The 18,007-nt window shown below is 44.1% G+C and overlaps 2 protein-coding genes across 2 annotated transcripts in view; both read left to right on the top strand.

The window, feature by feature from the left end:
• Positions 1–8,180, top strand: part of tacc2 (transforming, acidic coiled-coil containing protein 2) — an 80,034-nt gene extending 71,854 nt beyond the window's left edge. The window contains exons 20-26 of the mRNA XM_079512061.1: positions 406–552; positions 1,505–1,581; positions 3,122–3,165; positions 5,388–5,548; positions 6,062–6,168; positions 6,562–6,682; positions 6,992–8,180. Of these exons, the coding sequence (XP_079368187.1) occupies positions 406–552; positions 1,505–1,581; positions 3,122–3,165; positions 5,388–5,548; positions 6,062–6,168; positions 6,562–6,682; positions 6,992–7,057 (723 nt within the window). The 3' untranslated portion in view covers positions 7,058–8,180. The remainder of the gene's footprint in view (positions 1–405; positions 553–1,504; positions 1,582–3,121; positions 3,166–5,387; positions 5,549–6,061; positions 6,169–6,561; positions 6,683–6,991) is intronic.
• Positions 8,181–9,620: 1,440 nt separating this feature from the next.
• ly6pge (lymphocyte antigen 6 family member pge) lies at positions 9,621–17,981 on the top strand (the record flags this gene model as incomplete). The annotated part of the gene is made up of 3 exons (XM_079512367.1): positions 9,621–9,681; positions 14,805–14,921; positions 16,254–17,981. The coding sequence occupies 3 exons, from the start codon at positions 9,621–9,623 to the stop codon at positions 16,442–16,444; spliced, it is 369 nt and encodes a 122-aa protein (XP_079368493.1). The 3' UTR covers positions 16,445–17,981.
• Positions 17,982–18,007: the final 26 nt, after the last annotated feature.

Here is an 18,007-nt window from a genome sequence, read left to right as displayed (position 1 = left end):
CTTTCCCTCCCCTTTCCTTGCCTGGACCCAATCACATTCAAGCTACTGAGATGAGCAGGTGATCATAATCAATCAAGCCGTGGGCAGCATCAGCCAACGCATCAGCCAACTCACTTGTGTCACTATTGTGGCGTTGAAGACTGTTTCATCCAATCATGTTCCAGCTGTTCTAAGTCTTCAGGAACATCGCAAAGCCCCCCATTTTGCATACTTTATTTTTTCTTCTTTTTGAGTTTTTTGCTGTGTGGCATTTATTTGTATATATAGCTTGATGCTGCCTTCTTGTGGTTTGGTTTCCGGAATCTTGTGTGTGGCCCCTGTGGGCGTTTTACAACACGTCCCGTATGTTACCGAGCCGGATCCCTAACTGGCAGGCTATGTTTCCTTTTCCTCCACTCCTGGAAGCAGCAGAGAGACGTGCCATCGCCAGTAGAGAGCGCTGTGTCCAAGAGCTCCGTCTACACATCCAGGACCTCCACCTGCTACAGTGAGGGGGAGAGCCCTTATCTGCCCCGAGACATGGAAGGCTCCCTGGGCATCGCACGAGAAGAGGTGACCCGTCCACTACCACTTTAACCCATTAAAACCAAAGTTAGGTGCCGGTATGTAACTACGGTTCTATGAATCACAAATGACCGCCAGAGCACTCTTGTCACTCAAGAGTGACAAGATCCCCGTGGTCTCGCAAGAACATTCTGTAGGGACTGAGCCCCTGGTGACCTCCGGAAGATATAGGCTCTTCTGGGTCATCATGGGGTCAAAGTTGACATTGTTGATATAAAATACTCGACTGGCGGTCAGCAGGGATGAAATAGAACCGGGAAAGCATCTGTGTCCTTTTTATTTCATTTATAGTATTATATACTGTATATATATATATAGCACATTGGTTGGCTATTCAAAATAGCACATCTACAAGCTCGAGCTTGTAGATCTGATATTCTTTTAAAGTCGTGAAAATGTATGCAAATCTTTGAATATTATGTCTTTTTAAGCGAACATTTTTAGCTAAAATCTTTGCTGCTGGGGTTCCCTGGAACCCCAGCCCAAGTATTTTGAGATAGGAGTCTGCTGCCAAATTGATATAATTGTGGGGGTCCTTAACATGAAAATGTTGTGAGCAGCACTGATATAGCAACATCAGATTTTCAAAAAACATTTTTTAGAAGATTTGTAAGACTCTTCTAAAGACTAGAATCGACCTCAGGTCTTCCAAATAATGGCCCGGTGCAGGCCAGTGCAAAAATAAATAACCGCAAATAATCGCCCGGTTCCTTTTAAATGCCCGGGGTCCAAATCGATTTTGCGTATTAAATGCCCAGGCTACTATTTGGAAGTATACAATGGGTTAAATACTACAACCACTGTGTTCTGTGTGCTTATGACACAACTTTAATATACCATATAATATGTCCAGGTGAATTAATCACATAAATAACATTTCTGGACTTTTATTTAAGACTATTAATCCTTCACTCTTGCATTGGTTTTCCATTCTCGTCAGATTGTGAGCAAAGAGAAAGAGGTCCTGGAATGGCAGAGGAAGTACGAAGATAGTCGACAGGAAGTTGTGGAGATGAGGTAAGTGAGCTGTACCAGTGTTTTGTACCGGTTCCAGTTAAAGCCTGCCGACCACGCCCGCTTGCCGTTACAATGTTGCGTGCGTGCTTGTTTGGATACACGCACCCTCCCTCATGTGCAGGCGCGTAGCTCATCCAAGCGAGAGCGCCTGTGTCATTCGCTCCCCGTCTGAAACGGCCTTTACACATGTGTGGTAGCTGTGTAGACCATGGAACTATACACGGAATTGATTGTTGTTGTTTGCAATCCTTCTTGGAAAAACTACTAAGAAGGCCTGTGTTAAAATGTTGAAATTGTGGTCATCTGGCATTCATTAAATCAGAAGCCTCCTCCATATTTTCTGTGTCAACGAGCGGGGGTGGGTGAGGGTCCAGCTGGTGTAAATAAGACACAGATTACTTCACTGGACTGATTGGACACAGGATAAGTAGGGGTTAATAAGCTAATCGGGAGACGTGGCTAATCAATCCGCTTAGCTCCCTTCAGCAATCCTGTTGGATCCCTATGTCAGTATATGGTTGGAACCCCAAATAATTGATAGAAGAGATTTTTCAATGGATTCTGTTACCATTGGGTGTGCTAAATAACATACTAATTTTTTACGGAAAACGAACAACTTTTTCAAGATGGCCATCCACGATGGCTGTCGGGAGCTTAAAACGCCTGTTTCATTCCAAAGTTGCAAACCGACCACTAGGGGGCGAGCCAAATTAGTTTGCAATGTTTTTTGAAAACCTTATGACCATAACAGCATGCCAAAATGAAAAGAGCAGTTACCAATTGTTACAATATTTTACATTAATCTCAGTTTATAGGCATTTTAGCTCCCGGCAGCGTCACAGAAACAAATCATAACAATTATGCACTTGGTAACTGCTTTTTGAATTTTGGCATGCTGTTAGGTATTGTCATAAGGGTTTCAAAAACCATTGCAAATTCATTTTGCTCGCCCCCTAGTGGTCGGTTTGCAATGAAACCATAGGTATTTTAAGCTCCCGGCAGCTCCATCGTGGACGGCCGCCATCTTGAAAACGATACCTTTCTAGATCTAATTTGGGGTTTCAACTAATAGTGGTTTCATTGCAAACCGACCACTAGGGGGCGAGCCAAATTAGTTTGCAAGGGTTTTTGAAAACCTTATGACCATACCTAACACCATGCCAAAATTCAAAAAGTAGTTACCAAGTGCATAATTGTTAGGATTTTTTACAGGCATTTTAGCTCATTTTAGCCACCGTGGACGCCATCTTGAAAACTAAGATGTTATTTAGCACACCCAATAGTAACAGAATCCATAGTAAAATCTCTTCAACCATACCTATAAGTGTCTAATATTTGAGTCTGTGTAAACAGACCACTAGGGGGCACTCCCAATACGTTTGCACAGCTTTTTGAAATCATTATACCCATACCTAACACCACGCCAAAATTCAAAAACTAGTCACCAAAAGCCGAATCTTTCCAAGTGCGACCCCAGCTATAGATAAAATGTACGTATGTTTTCACAGTATGCCAAAATCGTATTTATTTTCATCCGTAGGAGAATTGTTGCAGAGTATGAGAAGACGATAGCACAGATGATTGGTGAGTTTAAGATTATAACCAGCTTTACAGAACAATTATCAAAGATAAGTCAAGGTCAAGTCATGGCTTACCTGACCACTGTTGCACTTCAGTGCCCTTTAATTTAGTTAAAACCAATTGATTTTGTCCACCCCCACACTGCTTTATATGTTGTTCACGCTTTTTTCAAATTACAACAATGCATACAGTGTTTGTTTTCCCATGCTACTGATTTAAAAATTCGAATCTACCTGTATGTATTGATTCACTGACACACTGGCATTCAGTCCCCTACCACTTAAACCCTAACCCTATGTGTCACTGGTGAAAATAGCCTATCTACAAGCTCGCAATGTGTCATGCTGTGAACTTGTAGATTGGCTATTTTCGCTATTTGGGAAAATATTAGCCTATAAGATGCCCAAGGACATGCCCAACATAGGGATGCCAGGTTGAAAGTGGTTAATGTTTGATTGATCTGCACTGAATCATGATGCTAACAGAGGAAGAACTGCCCATTTTTCATCACACTTGTCCATTCTCTGTGGCCTCATTGATCAAAACCACCTCAGATCCACTGCATCCAACTCTCACTCACGTCTTCCACCACCACCACCACAGTTCTCCTTCTGACGCTCTCTGATTCCATGCCATGTTTCTCTGGGTTTTGGGCGATTGTCTTAACACTCTGCTGTCTCACCTGTCCTGCCCTCACAGCTTGACTTAACACAGTCCCTTCTTTTCTGTTCTGCTCCCATATTTGCCCCTAACTGTTTGATAACCCTGTCACAGGCATGCCAGGTGAGTAAAGGGGAATGTTCTTTTAGTCGTTTTGTGTCAGCTCCCATCTGTCCATGTGTCTGTTAGAGAGGGGTCACGTCCTTTCATCATGTCTAGTGACATCTGTGTGACTCCATTATTTTGACCTCCATGTCGAGACCTTGTCCTTTTTTCAAGTCAAATGTGTCAAAAGTGTGGGCGGGCGCTCCGGTGGGGCAGGGGTGACGCTCCTTGTGTTGCAACAAGCCATATGTACGTCAGTACTTTTTGTTTTGTGTTTATGGCCTCGTTCACCTCCTGTCATGAAGTGTTGCAGAGCTGAACCCTAAGTCACTTAGGCAGAAGTAGTGACTTAATCAGGTCGGGTCATCTAAGCCTACAATGAGAAAGCAAGAGAAAGGGAGAGCTTGGCAGAGGGTTTTTGTCTTTCAATTCCTAAGGTTCTAGAAGACAGTCCGATGCTAACTCTTTATCTACACGTCTCTATTGTTTTACCATTGTTTGATCTGTTTTGTCTGCATGCTCCATGTGAACCTACTTTCCATGTGAAAGAAGGTTGATGAAGCAACACCCTCATAAAACAAACAATGTAGTTCAGTAGTATACTAACGACACACTAATCCATTCTAATTTAATGATGTGTGTGTGTGTGTGTGTGTGTGTGTGCGTGTGCGTGAGAGAGTAGAGTATCGCTTGTTGTTTTTACGCCATGCCTGTGTAGTAGCCTGTGTCCGTTACCTGCAGCGCATATTTCTAGCATTTTTAGATTCACATAAATGTTGAAATATTCACCGTTTTTGCAGGCACTCAATACAATGCTTTCTAACCAAGAGCCCCAAGTACAGCAGTAGTTCAAAAAAATATTTTTTTATGTATTTTTTGAATCTGTCAACCTATTTGCCAAGATGTTTCTAAACTGTCCACGCCTGTTCAGACTCATCTCGGTGTGGTCACCCCTAAGCCACTCCCTCTATCACACATCATCACAATGTTTCGGTGTGCGTGTGCGCGTGCCCACTGGATGTTTTAACCCATTTTGGACTGAGGTCGACAAAAAAAAGGCTTCAAAATCCTCTGAAAAACCCATGTTTCTGTGTCAGTGGTGCTCAACCTTTTTCATGTCAAGGACCTCCAGAATTATCTCTATTGGGCCACGGACACCCACCTCAAAATATGTTGTTCCAGGGACCCCCCAGAAGCAAATATTTTAGTTAAAAAATGTTCGCTCTGAAATATATATTCAATGATTTCCGTCACATTTTCACGACTTTTCAAAAATAGCAGACCTACAAGCTCGTAGCGCGCCACCGAGTGGCGCGCTACGAGCTAGCGCGCCACTCGGGCTACGAGCTAAAGTAGAACAGAATGCTTAAAACACCAAAAGGGTTTTCCCGCCCAGAATGGGTTAATGGCGTCCAGCCACTTGATGTCACGTGCATGTGTGTGTGTGTGACTCCCGTCAGACGACGAGCAGAGAGAGAAGTCTCTGTCCCACCACACCATCCAACAGCTCATCATAGAGAAGGACCAGGCTCTGTCCGACCTCAACTCAGTGGAGAAGTCCCTGGCGGACCTCTTCCGCCGCTACGAGAAGATGAAGGATGTTCTGGAGGGGTTCCGGAAGGTAAATAATGCAGTATTACCTGTACAGTACAGCCTTGGATAGGGCCCTCCTCCTGGTTGTTTACTTGTTTCTAGAACTGGCCTCATTACCTGGGGTGATGGGGCTTTGGAATGCCCCGCCTGAGCATCTAAGGATATAGCTAAATTAGTCTTCATTAAAATCACGTCTGATTCTCTTATGTCTGTTACATCTGTCTTGTTTCTATTTTAATTTGAAATGTTTTATTTAACATTACTTTATCTTCTCATTTTAATCTTTTAATTTGCTGTTTTATCTTTTATCTATTTTACTACTTTCTTCTTTTTTTTTTGCTCTTTTCGTTTCTTTATTTGACCTTGTTTTGTGAAATACTTGGTTGTTTTGAAAAGCACTTCACAAATAAAGTCCTCTGAGCGCACACACGCACGCACACACACACACACACACACACACACACACACACACCACTCCAATGACATGAACACGCCATTCAGTCAACCTCTCCTTTCTGATGGCTTCCTGTTGTTTTTCCAGAACGAAGAGGTCCTGAAGAAGTGTGCTCAGGAGTATCTGTCCAGGGTCCGCAAGGAGGAGCAGCGCTATCAGGCCCTGAAGATCCACGCCGAGGAAAAGCTAGACAAGTGAGCACTTCACTGTTATGCTGTTCTAATCTGCCCATTTATTTACAAAAAGATTTACAAATATTTTAGGCCGTGATGGTGTCGTAAAGCCTGACTTATTTACTTATATACAATACTAAGTATTGTGCCGAAAATAGCCAATCGACAAGCTCAGTGACACAGCTTAACATGACTTGTCTAAGTTCTACTGGATCTCTTCTCCACTAGTCCCTCCATAATATATTTGTCTAGTTTGTATTTAGTTGACGAAAGTGTCAATACATTTAGTCATATTTTTTGCTCAGTTTTTATTTAGTTTTCAGTGAAAAAGTTGACAAACTTTTTTTTTTGGTCTGCTGACCTCATTATTTCTTTCAAATGAACTCCTGACACGCTGCGGCTGCATGCTTCCAGGGCCAACGCAGACATTGCTCATGTGCGGAGCAAGGCCATGCAGGAGCAGGCCGCCCACCAGGCCAGCCTGAGGAAGGAACAGATGAAAGTGGACTCCTTGGAGCGAACCCTGGAGCAGAAGGTCAGTGGAATGTCTTGTAGTTATTATTGACATACAAGCTTTGGACCGGAAAGTTCTGCACTCGTGGAAGATTGTGTGTGTGTGTGTGTGTGTGTGTGTGTGTGTGTGTGTGTGTGTGTGTGTGTGTGTGTGTGTGTGTGTGTGTGTGTGTGTGTGTGTGTGTGTGTGTGTGTGTGTGTGTGTGTGTGTGTGTGTGTGTGTGTGTGTGTGTGTGTGTGTGTGTGTGCGCGTGTGTGTGTGCGCTGTAGCTTGTCAAGTCAGAACTAGCAAGGAAACATAATGAGGTCAAGACACTGTTCTCTCCCGCAGAACAAAGAAATCGAAGAGCTCACGAAGATCTGCGACGAGCTGATCGCCAAGATGGGGAGGAGTTAGCAGCGCGGCCCCATCCACCATCACGCCAGACCTCACGGAGAGAGGTGGCGGCTGGTGGGGCGCAAGAACCTGGAGGAGGAGGTACCGCTCTTCACTGGACTGTTGGACAACCAGTAAGAACCTGGAGGAGGAGGTACCCCTCTTCACTGGACTGTTGGACAACCAGGGGACAATCTGACCCTGGCAGTTCTCTTTCTCTGCTGACTTTGCCCCCACACAGTTTCCACGGGAAGCGAGGCGTCCACTTTTATCACCCTGTATATTTTGATGTGCTTATGTTTCCTGCGTCAGGGTTCATGGTCTAAACACAAAACACATGAAAAAATGTGTGCACACCATGTTATTGTTTGCGTGTGATTGTGCGAGAGGATGAAGACTAGTGTGATGGTGAGTGTGGGATCATTTTGAATGAATGAGTGAGTGAGTGGGTGTGAGAGAAAGAGTGCATGTAATCGTAAGAGTGAGATGCGCAAATAGCCGATCTGCAAGCTCACGACATGTTGAGTCGTGAGCTTGCAGATCGGTTGTTTTCGTGTGAACGGTGAGAGAATTGTTTGTGGGTTAAATGATCTGATTTGATGATGATGTTGCCATGACGGCCACTGATGGAGAAGACTGTTTACCCACTCCTGTTGTAGTCTTTTATAAATACAAGAGAAAAAGAAGAGTTAACAGATATATTACCTAGATGAATCAATAAACTGTCAACTTGCACCACCAAGGAGCGCACAAAACACAACTAGCTTACTGCATGTGAACGGGGAATGATATATAGTAACTATGTTTGTAAATAGAGAATCCCCAAACTGCACCTGCATTTTTGATACAGTTATTCTGACAGTCGAAACCTGCTTACCCCCCTGTGTAACCTTGTAGATACTATGTGCGTATTTTGTGTCATAGCTTTCTTGATGAAATTGTGGGATTTTATTTTTTTGATATAAAGGAAAACTTATTGTGACTGTAATCAGTTGTGACCGGGGTAATTTAATTTTGGATGGATAAATTATGTCCTTGTCCTGCGATGTTGTTTTTGTCACACTGAAGAGCAGCTCATAGCGCTTTGGCACAGCTACTGTACAGCATCTGCTTACAACGTGCAATAAAAGATGGCAATACAATACACGGCGGTTGTTTACTTTCACTCACGTACCATATCGTCACGCTGGAAACCACAAAAGACGTTCTTGCGCTTTAGTGTTTTGCTCACAATTGTACCACAGCGGGACGTCTGGTCGATGCATTTCAATGAGAATGCGACTTTTTTCCCCCGCCCAGAGCAAAAAAAATCTCATTTCTGTGCACAGCCAGTGTGAACAGCCCGCATTCATTAACTTGTGCGCTTCTTATGCGCGTGCGCAGTCTGCGCATCTTTTGGGTTTCAATCGTTGCTATAATCATGTAAGACGAACTGTATAACCCTGTGAAAGCTAGAGTCGTTGCACTCGCATTAAGACAGGACCTGAGACCGTGTCTGTGTTGGTGTTCCTGTGCAATCAGCTGTGGAGATGGCTCAGGCCATCTTAACAGGGTTTCAAAGCTGATCTATAAGTGGATATCCAGATGGGAGGGAGATTTTCCCTTGGTGTGCCACGTTCAATCAGTTAGGTGATGTGTGTGTGTGTGTGTGTGTGTGTGTGTGTGTGTGTGTGTGTGTGTGTGTGTGTGTGTGTGTGTGTGTGTGTGTGTGTGTGTGTGTGTGTGTGTGTGTGTGTGTGTGTGTGTGTGTGTGTGTGTGTGTGTGTGTGTGTGTGTGCGCGAGAGATCTTTTCTCAACTGTTCAACAATATCCGTTGTTTCCTATGTAATGACCTCCCTAATCAACCAAAAAGTGGAAGAAAAATAATCACAAAATTATTAAATAGTACAAGTATGCAAGTTTTCTTTCTCGACGATATGTCATTGAGGTCTTAAAAGTGTATTGTGCAAGATTAATACTAATAGTAAAATACTATACTGCTAAATAAATCCCCAAATCAAAATGGTACATAAACAAAACACCCTACTGTGTAAATGTTCCGGTGTGCTTGTATAGTCAACAAAGACATAATTAAGCCTATACAGCTAGCTGCATGCTAGTGTCGTGCACCCAAAATAGCTGATCCACAAACTCACACGGTGGCGCGGCGTGGCGTGTTGTGCACTTGCATGTCGGCTATTTTTAGCATGCAACACCGCATGCAAACCAAGTGCGAGTCGAGCCCCGGCCTGCCATGACATAAGAGCCAGGGGTAACGCCAGGATAGGGGAGGGATTTGTTGGGGAGGGGTCAGAGGGCGTGGCAGGGGAGGGGTCAGGGGTGGTTGTCGGGGCAAATGATGAGGATTCTCACTACCTCTCTCTCTCTCTTCGCTGCTCGTTCTGCCCGAGAGAAAACGCCTTCTGGATGTGGAGACCCGGGGCGGCGGTATAAGGGCCCAGTGGAGTAGCTGCTAATCTCCCAGGATATTAAGTCTGTTGTCCGATAGCTCAGATTAAGATCAGCGGGCTTTAGCAGGAAAACGGCCTGCTTTTCCAGAGCCAAGCTTCAAGAAGACCCAAAGAAGGAGCACCGGCCGGCAGCATGAGAGCTGTCCAGTTCTGCCCGCTCGTCCTGTCCTCCCTGGTCCTCCTCGCTGCCCACAGTAAGGACTTTTATCTTCTCTCTTCCCTTCTCCCCTCATCGCTCCCATCATCCCTCCATCCATCCTCGCTCCTTCCGTTATCTGATCTCAGAGACCTTGTGGGTCCCTCCTTGCCACTGGCCTAGCCTGTAGATTTAACCTCTATGCAGGTGATGACCCTTATCTCAGTTGAGGACTTAACCCTTGATCCCTATAGTATATACCTTTCCGTATGATGAATAGCGGAAATACAGTTAAGGCAGTCTATAAGCTCACATGTATAGCAACTGTGAGCTTGTACGTAGATCAGCTATATTTGCTAATAAAGTGTTAAAATTCTTTGGAAATTGTCTAAAATGGGATGCACAGAGTAGGGACGCTTGGTTGAAAGTGGTTAACGCTTCTTTTTTCCTTTGCTTTTTTGTTTTGTTTGTTTGCTTGAAACTCCTTTTTTGGATTTTAAGACCTGATCTCTTATGTCTGGCATAGTGATTAATTATGGGGTAAAAATATAGTTTTTCTTTCCCTCATCCGCCTGTCATCTCCTTCTGTAACTAGCAGGCAATCCCTGCAGTTAATCCCCTAATAGGCCTGGAGGCTAATTCTTCTAGCATGTGTGGAGAGTTGCTGTGAGGCTGGGAGGATGGATTGGGGTCAGATCCAGAGTTTCAGACAGCGGGGGACAGAAAACAGTGTTAGGAAGAGAGAGGAAGAAGGCAGTTCATTGTTGTTGGACACCACAGTCGATGCACTGAAGTATAGGCTTCATTTCAAAAACAGCAGCACAACAGACAGAAGATTAAGTGTCATGTTGATTACTTGCTGGTAAGTGAGTCATCATTGCTGTTTCATCTGAAAAGTAAGTTCGCTAATTTATGCTCTATCGTTCGGCAGTGATGCCCACTGAAAATAGAACTTGTAGATGGGCTATTTTCGGCACGCAGCACGACAAAGCGTAAACTAGAAAAGGTGCTCCTGGCCCAGGCGGTGGCGTAACCGTCTGGGCACCCGACTGGTAATCCAGTCGCAGTGTGCCGCGGGTTCGACTCCCGAGCCCGACACGGCCTTTACTGCATGTCTTCCCCCATCTCTCTCCCGTTTCCTGTCAGCCTACTGTCTGTCCCTTCAAAAACCAATAAAAGGCGTAAGCCGCAAAAAATATCTTAAAAAAAAAAAAAAAAAGGTGCTCCTCAGTCAGAGCACGCATTCCGAACAGAAATGTTCGGAATGCGTCGTCCTCCTGGTGGCGCTAAAACAGGCATGATTTCGGTTCATGATTTGAAGCATTTCTTTGACTCTTTACAGGGGCCAGTTCCCAATTGCAGTAAGTGCTCTTTTAGAGCGGTTTTGAAAGAGTAGGGATTCACACTTCTTTATGACTGTTAGTAGGGAATTCCACATTTTGGTGACATAGCAGGAGAACGAATTAAACCTTTGTTCATGCCAAATCTGGGTTGAGCGTGATTTGTGGAGCTCCCTCTGGTGTTGTGATTTTGAACTTGATTGACGTTTTTGAACAGGTACATGGGTATCAATGAGGTGCAGTGTATCTTGTAGACCAGGCCCATTGCAAGTTGCTGAACTCCACCTGTCTTCTACCTGAACACAGTCTCTGCCGCCTGGCGGAGACAATCAGACTTTGTGGAGTCCAGTTGTAGCAGCTGTCATGTTGGTGGCCTTTCCTTCATCATTTGACTTCACTTGGCTGACTTTGATTTGAAAAGTTCAGTGGCGCTGTCAAGACACTGTAAAGAGTGTACACAGCGGTCCATCTCTCCCTCTGAACAGAACAGCGCCTTTCGCTCTGCTGCCATCCCTGACAGGCTGATGAAAGAAAAGGCTCCCCGGTGATAAAAGGGGTTAGTTTTGCCGGTCAGAACAGGAGATGAGCTCTGGCAGGGGATGTTTGTAGCTGTCAAAGGTTCTTTGCGGGTCATTCTCTGCTTGATCCTCTCCGTAAAGAGTAGGCTACTGAAAGGCTGCTCGTCAATGAGATTCTTTTTTTCTTTTTCTTTAGCTGCGTGGAGATTTTCAAAAGGACCTTTTAAAAGGATATTTCATAGGTCAACAGTAATTCTCAAATAGCGTTTCTCCCCCCAGAGAGGCTTAGAAAGATATTGGAAACTGGGATGGCGGCCAAGGCTGAGAACAGAGCTTGTGACGGCGGGTGGGATGTTGCTAGTTTGACTCTCCGATTGGCTGATGGCCAGGGATGGGGAGGTAACCGTAACAGTAGTAGTCTCCTCTAATTCGTGATTGATGTCGATGTACCTTTGAAAAGTCCACTTCCCCAACCTACTGTATGTCAACAGGTGTGAATGTACAGTACTACTCTATACCTGTAGATGCAAGAAACCTACGTTGTGTGAATACACTGGTCAAAGTTAAATGGGTCCGGTGTTTCATAATAACCACACACACACACACACACACACAGGATCCATCTATTCTATCTATAAATGATAACTAGAGACTTACTTTATCGACTGTGGCCCTGAAAGATGAATGTAATATTTAGCTACCATGTGCTTGTTGAATATGCTATGATGGCTACAGTCAAGGTACAGTGTGTGGTATGAGGTCAAACCCCTCCCTGACCTTAATTCCCATGACAGATGCAGGTCTGTCACAGCACACGTACTCTGTAGGATGTATTCCATTCCAAAGTAGGCTTCCTGTATGCAAATAGTTTTCAATTAGGAAAACGTTGTGGATGTTCCAGGTATTAAAGCTATGTTTTTTTTCCGATACACAGGAAGTCAATGGTATAAAAGGACCACTTTTCAACCTATCTTCATATAGGCTACCTGTAGTCCTGTACTGTAATTGGTCCTCACTAATACCACCGTTTTTATTCCAGCGGATTCGTGTGAAAATCAACCGATAATTCCCAGTAGGTTACTTATCAACAGTGGTGTAAAGTAACACCACCGTAAAAGTACTTTTACTACTGTACTTAAGTACAATTTTGAGGTATTTGTACTTGAGTATTTCCAATTTCCAGTACTTTTACTTCTACACCACTACATCTCAGAGCCAAAATGTGTACTTTTACTCCACTACAATTATGTGAAAACTTAATTAATACTAAAAAACCACTTCAACCCTATACATTTCTTCCATTTGAAAATAGCAGATCTACAAGCTCACAATGCATCGCAACGCGACGCATTGTGAGCTTGTAGATCGGCTATTTTCAATAGATTTTGTACACATTTTGAACTTGTGAAATGGGACCTTCTGCAATATGAATACTTTCACTTTTAGTACTTTAAGTACATTTTGATGCCGATACTTTTACTCAAGTACATTTTGAATTCCGTACGTTTACTTGTAACAAAGTAGTTCTAAATTGCAGTATTTGTACTTTTACTTAAGCAAAACAATTGAGTACTTTTTCCACCACTGCTTATCAAGCCGATCTTATCGACCTACTGCATGTAGTCTGGGAGCCTACTGGCTGCGATTGGCATTGATAAAACGTTAACCGATCTTATCGGTCTATACTGCACATGCTGGGAGCCTACTGAAAACGACAAGCCACCTCTTAGGGGCGACTCACATGGTCGCAAAAGATTGATGTATGCTTGTTGTATGAGATGTATAGCTGATGCAAGCTCGCAATGCATTTCCAATGGGAGTCACATGGTTTGACACAACATTTGTGTTGTATGAGGGGGAGGGGGGCAGTCGAAACACAGCCGAAAGCCATACAACAGCTTGTAGTCCAAAATGTTGTATCAAACCATGTGACTTCCATTGGAAATGCATTGGGGCGGCCATGACACTTACATCTTGCTTACATCTAGCATGCATCAATGTTGTATGCTAGATCGAAAGGTGTGAGTGAGGCCATACCCTCACCTAAACATAACCGCAAGCACGTCGCAGCGCGGTCTCAACCTTAACGCATGCTCGCCAAACCTTAATCCGGTCGTTTTGTTCTACTGCCTACTGAGAAACGACAAGCCTCCTCATACCCTCAACTAAACATAACCGTAAGCACGTAGCAGCGCGGTCCCAACCTTAACGCATGTTCGCCAACCTTCGTTCGTTTTATCATTGCCAATCGCAGCCAGTAGGCTCCCAGACTGCATGCAGTAGGTCGATAAGATCGGCTTGATAAGTAACCTACTGGGAATTATCAGTTGTTAACATTCGAAGCGGGTGTTTTTTTCCAACTCAGTCTGTGTCTCATAGGAGGGCTGTGGGCAGTTCAGGAACCCGTCCACCAGTGACATTGTTGTTTTTGGCAGATTTCTTTTTAAAACAATATATATTTAGATTTGTATTAGCGTGAGAACGATGGCTTCCATTATCGCATTGCAACTTTTCAGGAATAGAAAGCCTGCAGTTTCCATTAGCTTGGATTCTCCATTGATGATGTCACTGGTGGACGGGCTTCTGAACTGCCCACAGCCCTCCTATGAGACACAGACCGAGTAGGAAAGAATTGTGGCATTTTATCATGAACATTAGTGAGGACCAATTATATGAAGATAGGTTGAAAAGTGGTGAGGTGCTCCTTTAATGATTCAGTAATCAGTAGCATAGTATAAGATTTCAGTCAGATAATTAAGCTGCTATCAACAATCTGCTTTAAGAACACTGATTGCACTCTAGGTTTGATCTGAGTATTTGTTACAAATACTGTATTTATTGTGACTGTCCTGGATCTGACTGTTTTCAATAAATATTGAGTCTCGTCAATTAAGAATAAACAAATGAGCCAGGAGGACTCGTATGAATATGAAGCATCAGAAACAGACTGTGTCAAATATGAGTGACTGATTATGGTAAACGATACAGAGCCACCTCCCTGACAATATCGCCGGGACAATTTGTTTATTTTTGGACTACAATTCTTATATGAGACGATGCTAAGATGATCCAATGTTATTCTCCATAGAACAAATACTACTTTCGTGACCAAGTAGCACCAAATCAGTTGGCCTGTTGTAAGACCACTGTACATAAGAACCCAAATACAATGAGAAAGCCTGATTGTTCCAAATTGGGTATTTGTGGGGATAGAAGACTCGAGGGGAGCCCAAAAAACAAAAAAGAAAGGTTGAATTTCATGTTGTAGGACCATTAAAGTACCACATGATCATATTGGCATGGTGTTGTTTCTTCTCCTTCAGGTCAGGCACTGCAGTGCTACACCTGCATGGCCTCCAACAACAAGGATTGCAACCGCCAGGGTTCCAGGAACTGTCCCAGCTTTTCTGATGCCTGTGCTGTGGTGGTGGGCCATGACAGTGAGTCCAACAGTCACACTGTACATCTGCTATGTTCCCAAATTATGTATCTGCAGAACAGAGTCAGACAAAACTGAATGCCATAGGCCTGTAACTCCTACGTGTCATGTGCTTATCAGGGTGGTGGTGCAGGGGGGGTCCCCAGTTCAAATATGATTATTTAGGGGGGTTCACGGTCTGAAATGCTTTGAGAGCGAGTACCTTAGAACGATCCTCATGGAACATGAAAGCCAGTCGAGACTAAAGGCCAGTCCACACCAATGCAACTCCTTGCAACCATTCTGCCCAAATGGCACCAGTCTGCAACTGGTCAGTCCGCACCGCTGCAACTGTCTCTAAAACTGTTTGTTGCAACAAGTTGCGTTGGTTTGGTGTGGACTGGCCTTTACTTACTGTAGCTCTGGGATAGCCTGGCTAATAAGCCAGACTCAAATCACACTATCGTGTGGTATTTGAGTCTGGAGATGCTGTGTATGGATCTTGTTTCCCGGGGGGCGGGTTCAAACATTTTCTCTTTGACGCAATTGGTCAGAGCTACTGTCAGTCAAAGGTCTCAAGCATTGAACGTCACTGTACCAAAGCCCGCCCATATTGCATACCGTGTCCCGATTGGCCACATGTAGGAAATGGGAGTACAATTGAGCCTCTCCAGACCGTAATCCGCCGGCAGGCAATTTTTTTTTTGCCAACGGCTGATTCGGTCTGGCTTATTAGCCAGGCTAGCTCTGGGACACCATGCAATGAACTACCTTGCAACTAACTGAAACTGTTTCCTGGGTCCTAGCTGTGCTGAGTACCACCGCTGTACAGAATATACAAGGTCTGGTCCAAATATAGATTTAAATAGTTCTCACAATGTGTGTGTGTGTGTGTGTGTGTGTGTGTGTGTGTGTGTGTGTGTGTGTGTGTGTGTGTGTGTGTGTGTGTGTGTGTGTGTGTGTGTGTGTGTGTGTGTGTGTGTGTGTGTGTGTGTGTGTGTGTGTGTGTGTGTGTGTGTGTGTGTGTGTGTGTGTGTGTGTGTGTGTGTGTGTCACTCGGACAGCAGGGTTTCCGGCACTTTTCAGTGGAAACTAACAGATTAGTGTATACTGTATGTCTTTCATTCATATCTGTGTGTTTATGCCAGACAGGAAAATCTATCTTCACAAAGTTACTCCAAAATGCAGAGATTCTTAATTCACACATGAATTGAACAGAATTTAATTTGAATGTGTTAATTTGTCCATTTGTAACGTATGTGTACACTTAGTACACTTCCTTAGAGTTAAATAAACATTCAGGATTTCGCAGTGTTAATGCGAAACTTCTTCTTTGGGTCTCCTCCCCCCTCAGGTGGCGTGATGAAGTCGTGTTCCTACAAGTCATTCTGCAGCCAGGCCAACAGCCAGGGCTACAGGTCGCCGGGCGTCCGAGTCAACTGCTGCTACAGTGACAACTGCAACGTGAGCCATGCCTCCGCGCTGCCACGACTCGGCTACCTGCTACTTCTCCCACTTCTGCTGTTACACCTGTTTTCATACTAGCCATGAATCTCCATCCTAGTTACCGTATGCCTGCTTACACCTGGACCCTATAATGTTGCACCCACCCGCCCCAGAAATGTCAGTGGCAAACACCTATATACGTACACAGTACACACACCTGCCTCTGTAATGCCAACATCTTCGCATAACTTCACTTACCGGTGCTTTACTTTTACGCTCCGGCCTGTTGTATCCAAGACTTTGAGGAGTTCCGTAGAGGAGTTTGCGCAGTTGGCTGGAACATTGTGGACACTACTGGACCCATGTCCCATTGGATTTATGCCATTAATATGCAGTAGAGGATTTTGTGACAATAAGCCACAAAGGATTCTATGGACAATACAAGCCCTATTATATTATGTAGTAATGCATGCTATCAGTGTTGCTATGGAAATGTACAGTATGTACATGTACATATGCCGACCAGAAACTGCCTGCTACCTGACCAAACTGCTTGTCTGCCGACCCCGTCTACTCCCTGTTCAGTGTGAAAACCACGTACACAACTCCTGTTATACATTACTTACAAACATACTTGCCTTTCAAGTCAATTAAAGTCATGTCAATTTTGTGTATACTGTATAGCGCCAAATTAGAACAAACATTATGTCATGTACCCGGGGACCTATACTATATTAATTTACACACACCCAACAACTCCCCCATGAGCTAGCGCTTGGCGATGGTGCCAAGGAAAACCTCCACTTTAATGTGAAGAGACCTCGTTTAGAACCAGACTCTAGGTGGGCGGCCATCTGCCTTGCGTGGTTCGTTTGAGAGAGAGAGAGAGAGAGAGAGAGAGAGGGGGAGAGAGAAATACACAGATGCACAGCAACAAGTATAGTAATGGTCTGGAGCCACATCTGCAGCTCTGGGTCCGTAATCACAATCCATGGAAGGCTGTGAGAGGAGAACGTACAAAAAGCGTTGATGGGTCATGAGTGCATGTGGAGAGAGAGTGAGGGAAAGCTCAGTTATGAGTTATGGGAAGTCCTCCAGCAGTCAAAACAAAGGGCTAGTGCCAGGCAAGCATAAGCCTACTCTTCAGCATAGAGAAGGTGTACTACACCTCCTGGAGCAAAACTGGAAAATGGATCCACAGGAAAAGAGCCTGATATTTGAAGACTGGGAGCAGACTGTTCTAGTGGGGTAATTGGGGCGCAATGAGCCCTTGAAGCTGTGATGTTGATTGACCATTAAGGGCGGTGTGAGGAGAAATATTTGAAATTATTTTTTTCTTTTTTTTTCTTATCCAGTGCAGAGAGGCTAATATGGGATCAATATTTCCTGCTGTAGTTCTTGTCAATACATTCACAGCAGCATTCTGGACCAACTGGAGAGTCTTTAGTAACTTATTGATAATAATAATAAGGAATTGCAATATTCCAGGCTGGTGTTAACAAAATGTGTGGACTAGTTCTTCTGCATGTTTTTGAGAGGGGATGTGCCTCATTTTTGCAATGTTGTGTAGGTTTAACAAGTTAAATGTTTGTGATATTATATTTTTGTTTGTGACCGCTTACTGCTGGTCCTTCAATTAAAGGTTCTAGTCTCAGTAATAAG

The sequence above is a fragment of the Electrona antarctica genome (assembly GCF_951216825.1).
Source record: "Electrona antarctica genome assembly, chromosome: 10".
In the NCBI taxonomy this organism is placed as follows: Eukaryota; Metazoa; Chordata; class Actinopteri; order Myctophiformes; family Myctophidae; genus Electrona; species Electrona antarctica.
This window is presented reverse-complemented; position numbering and strand designations above follow the sequence as displayed.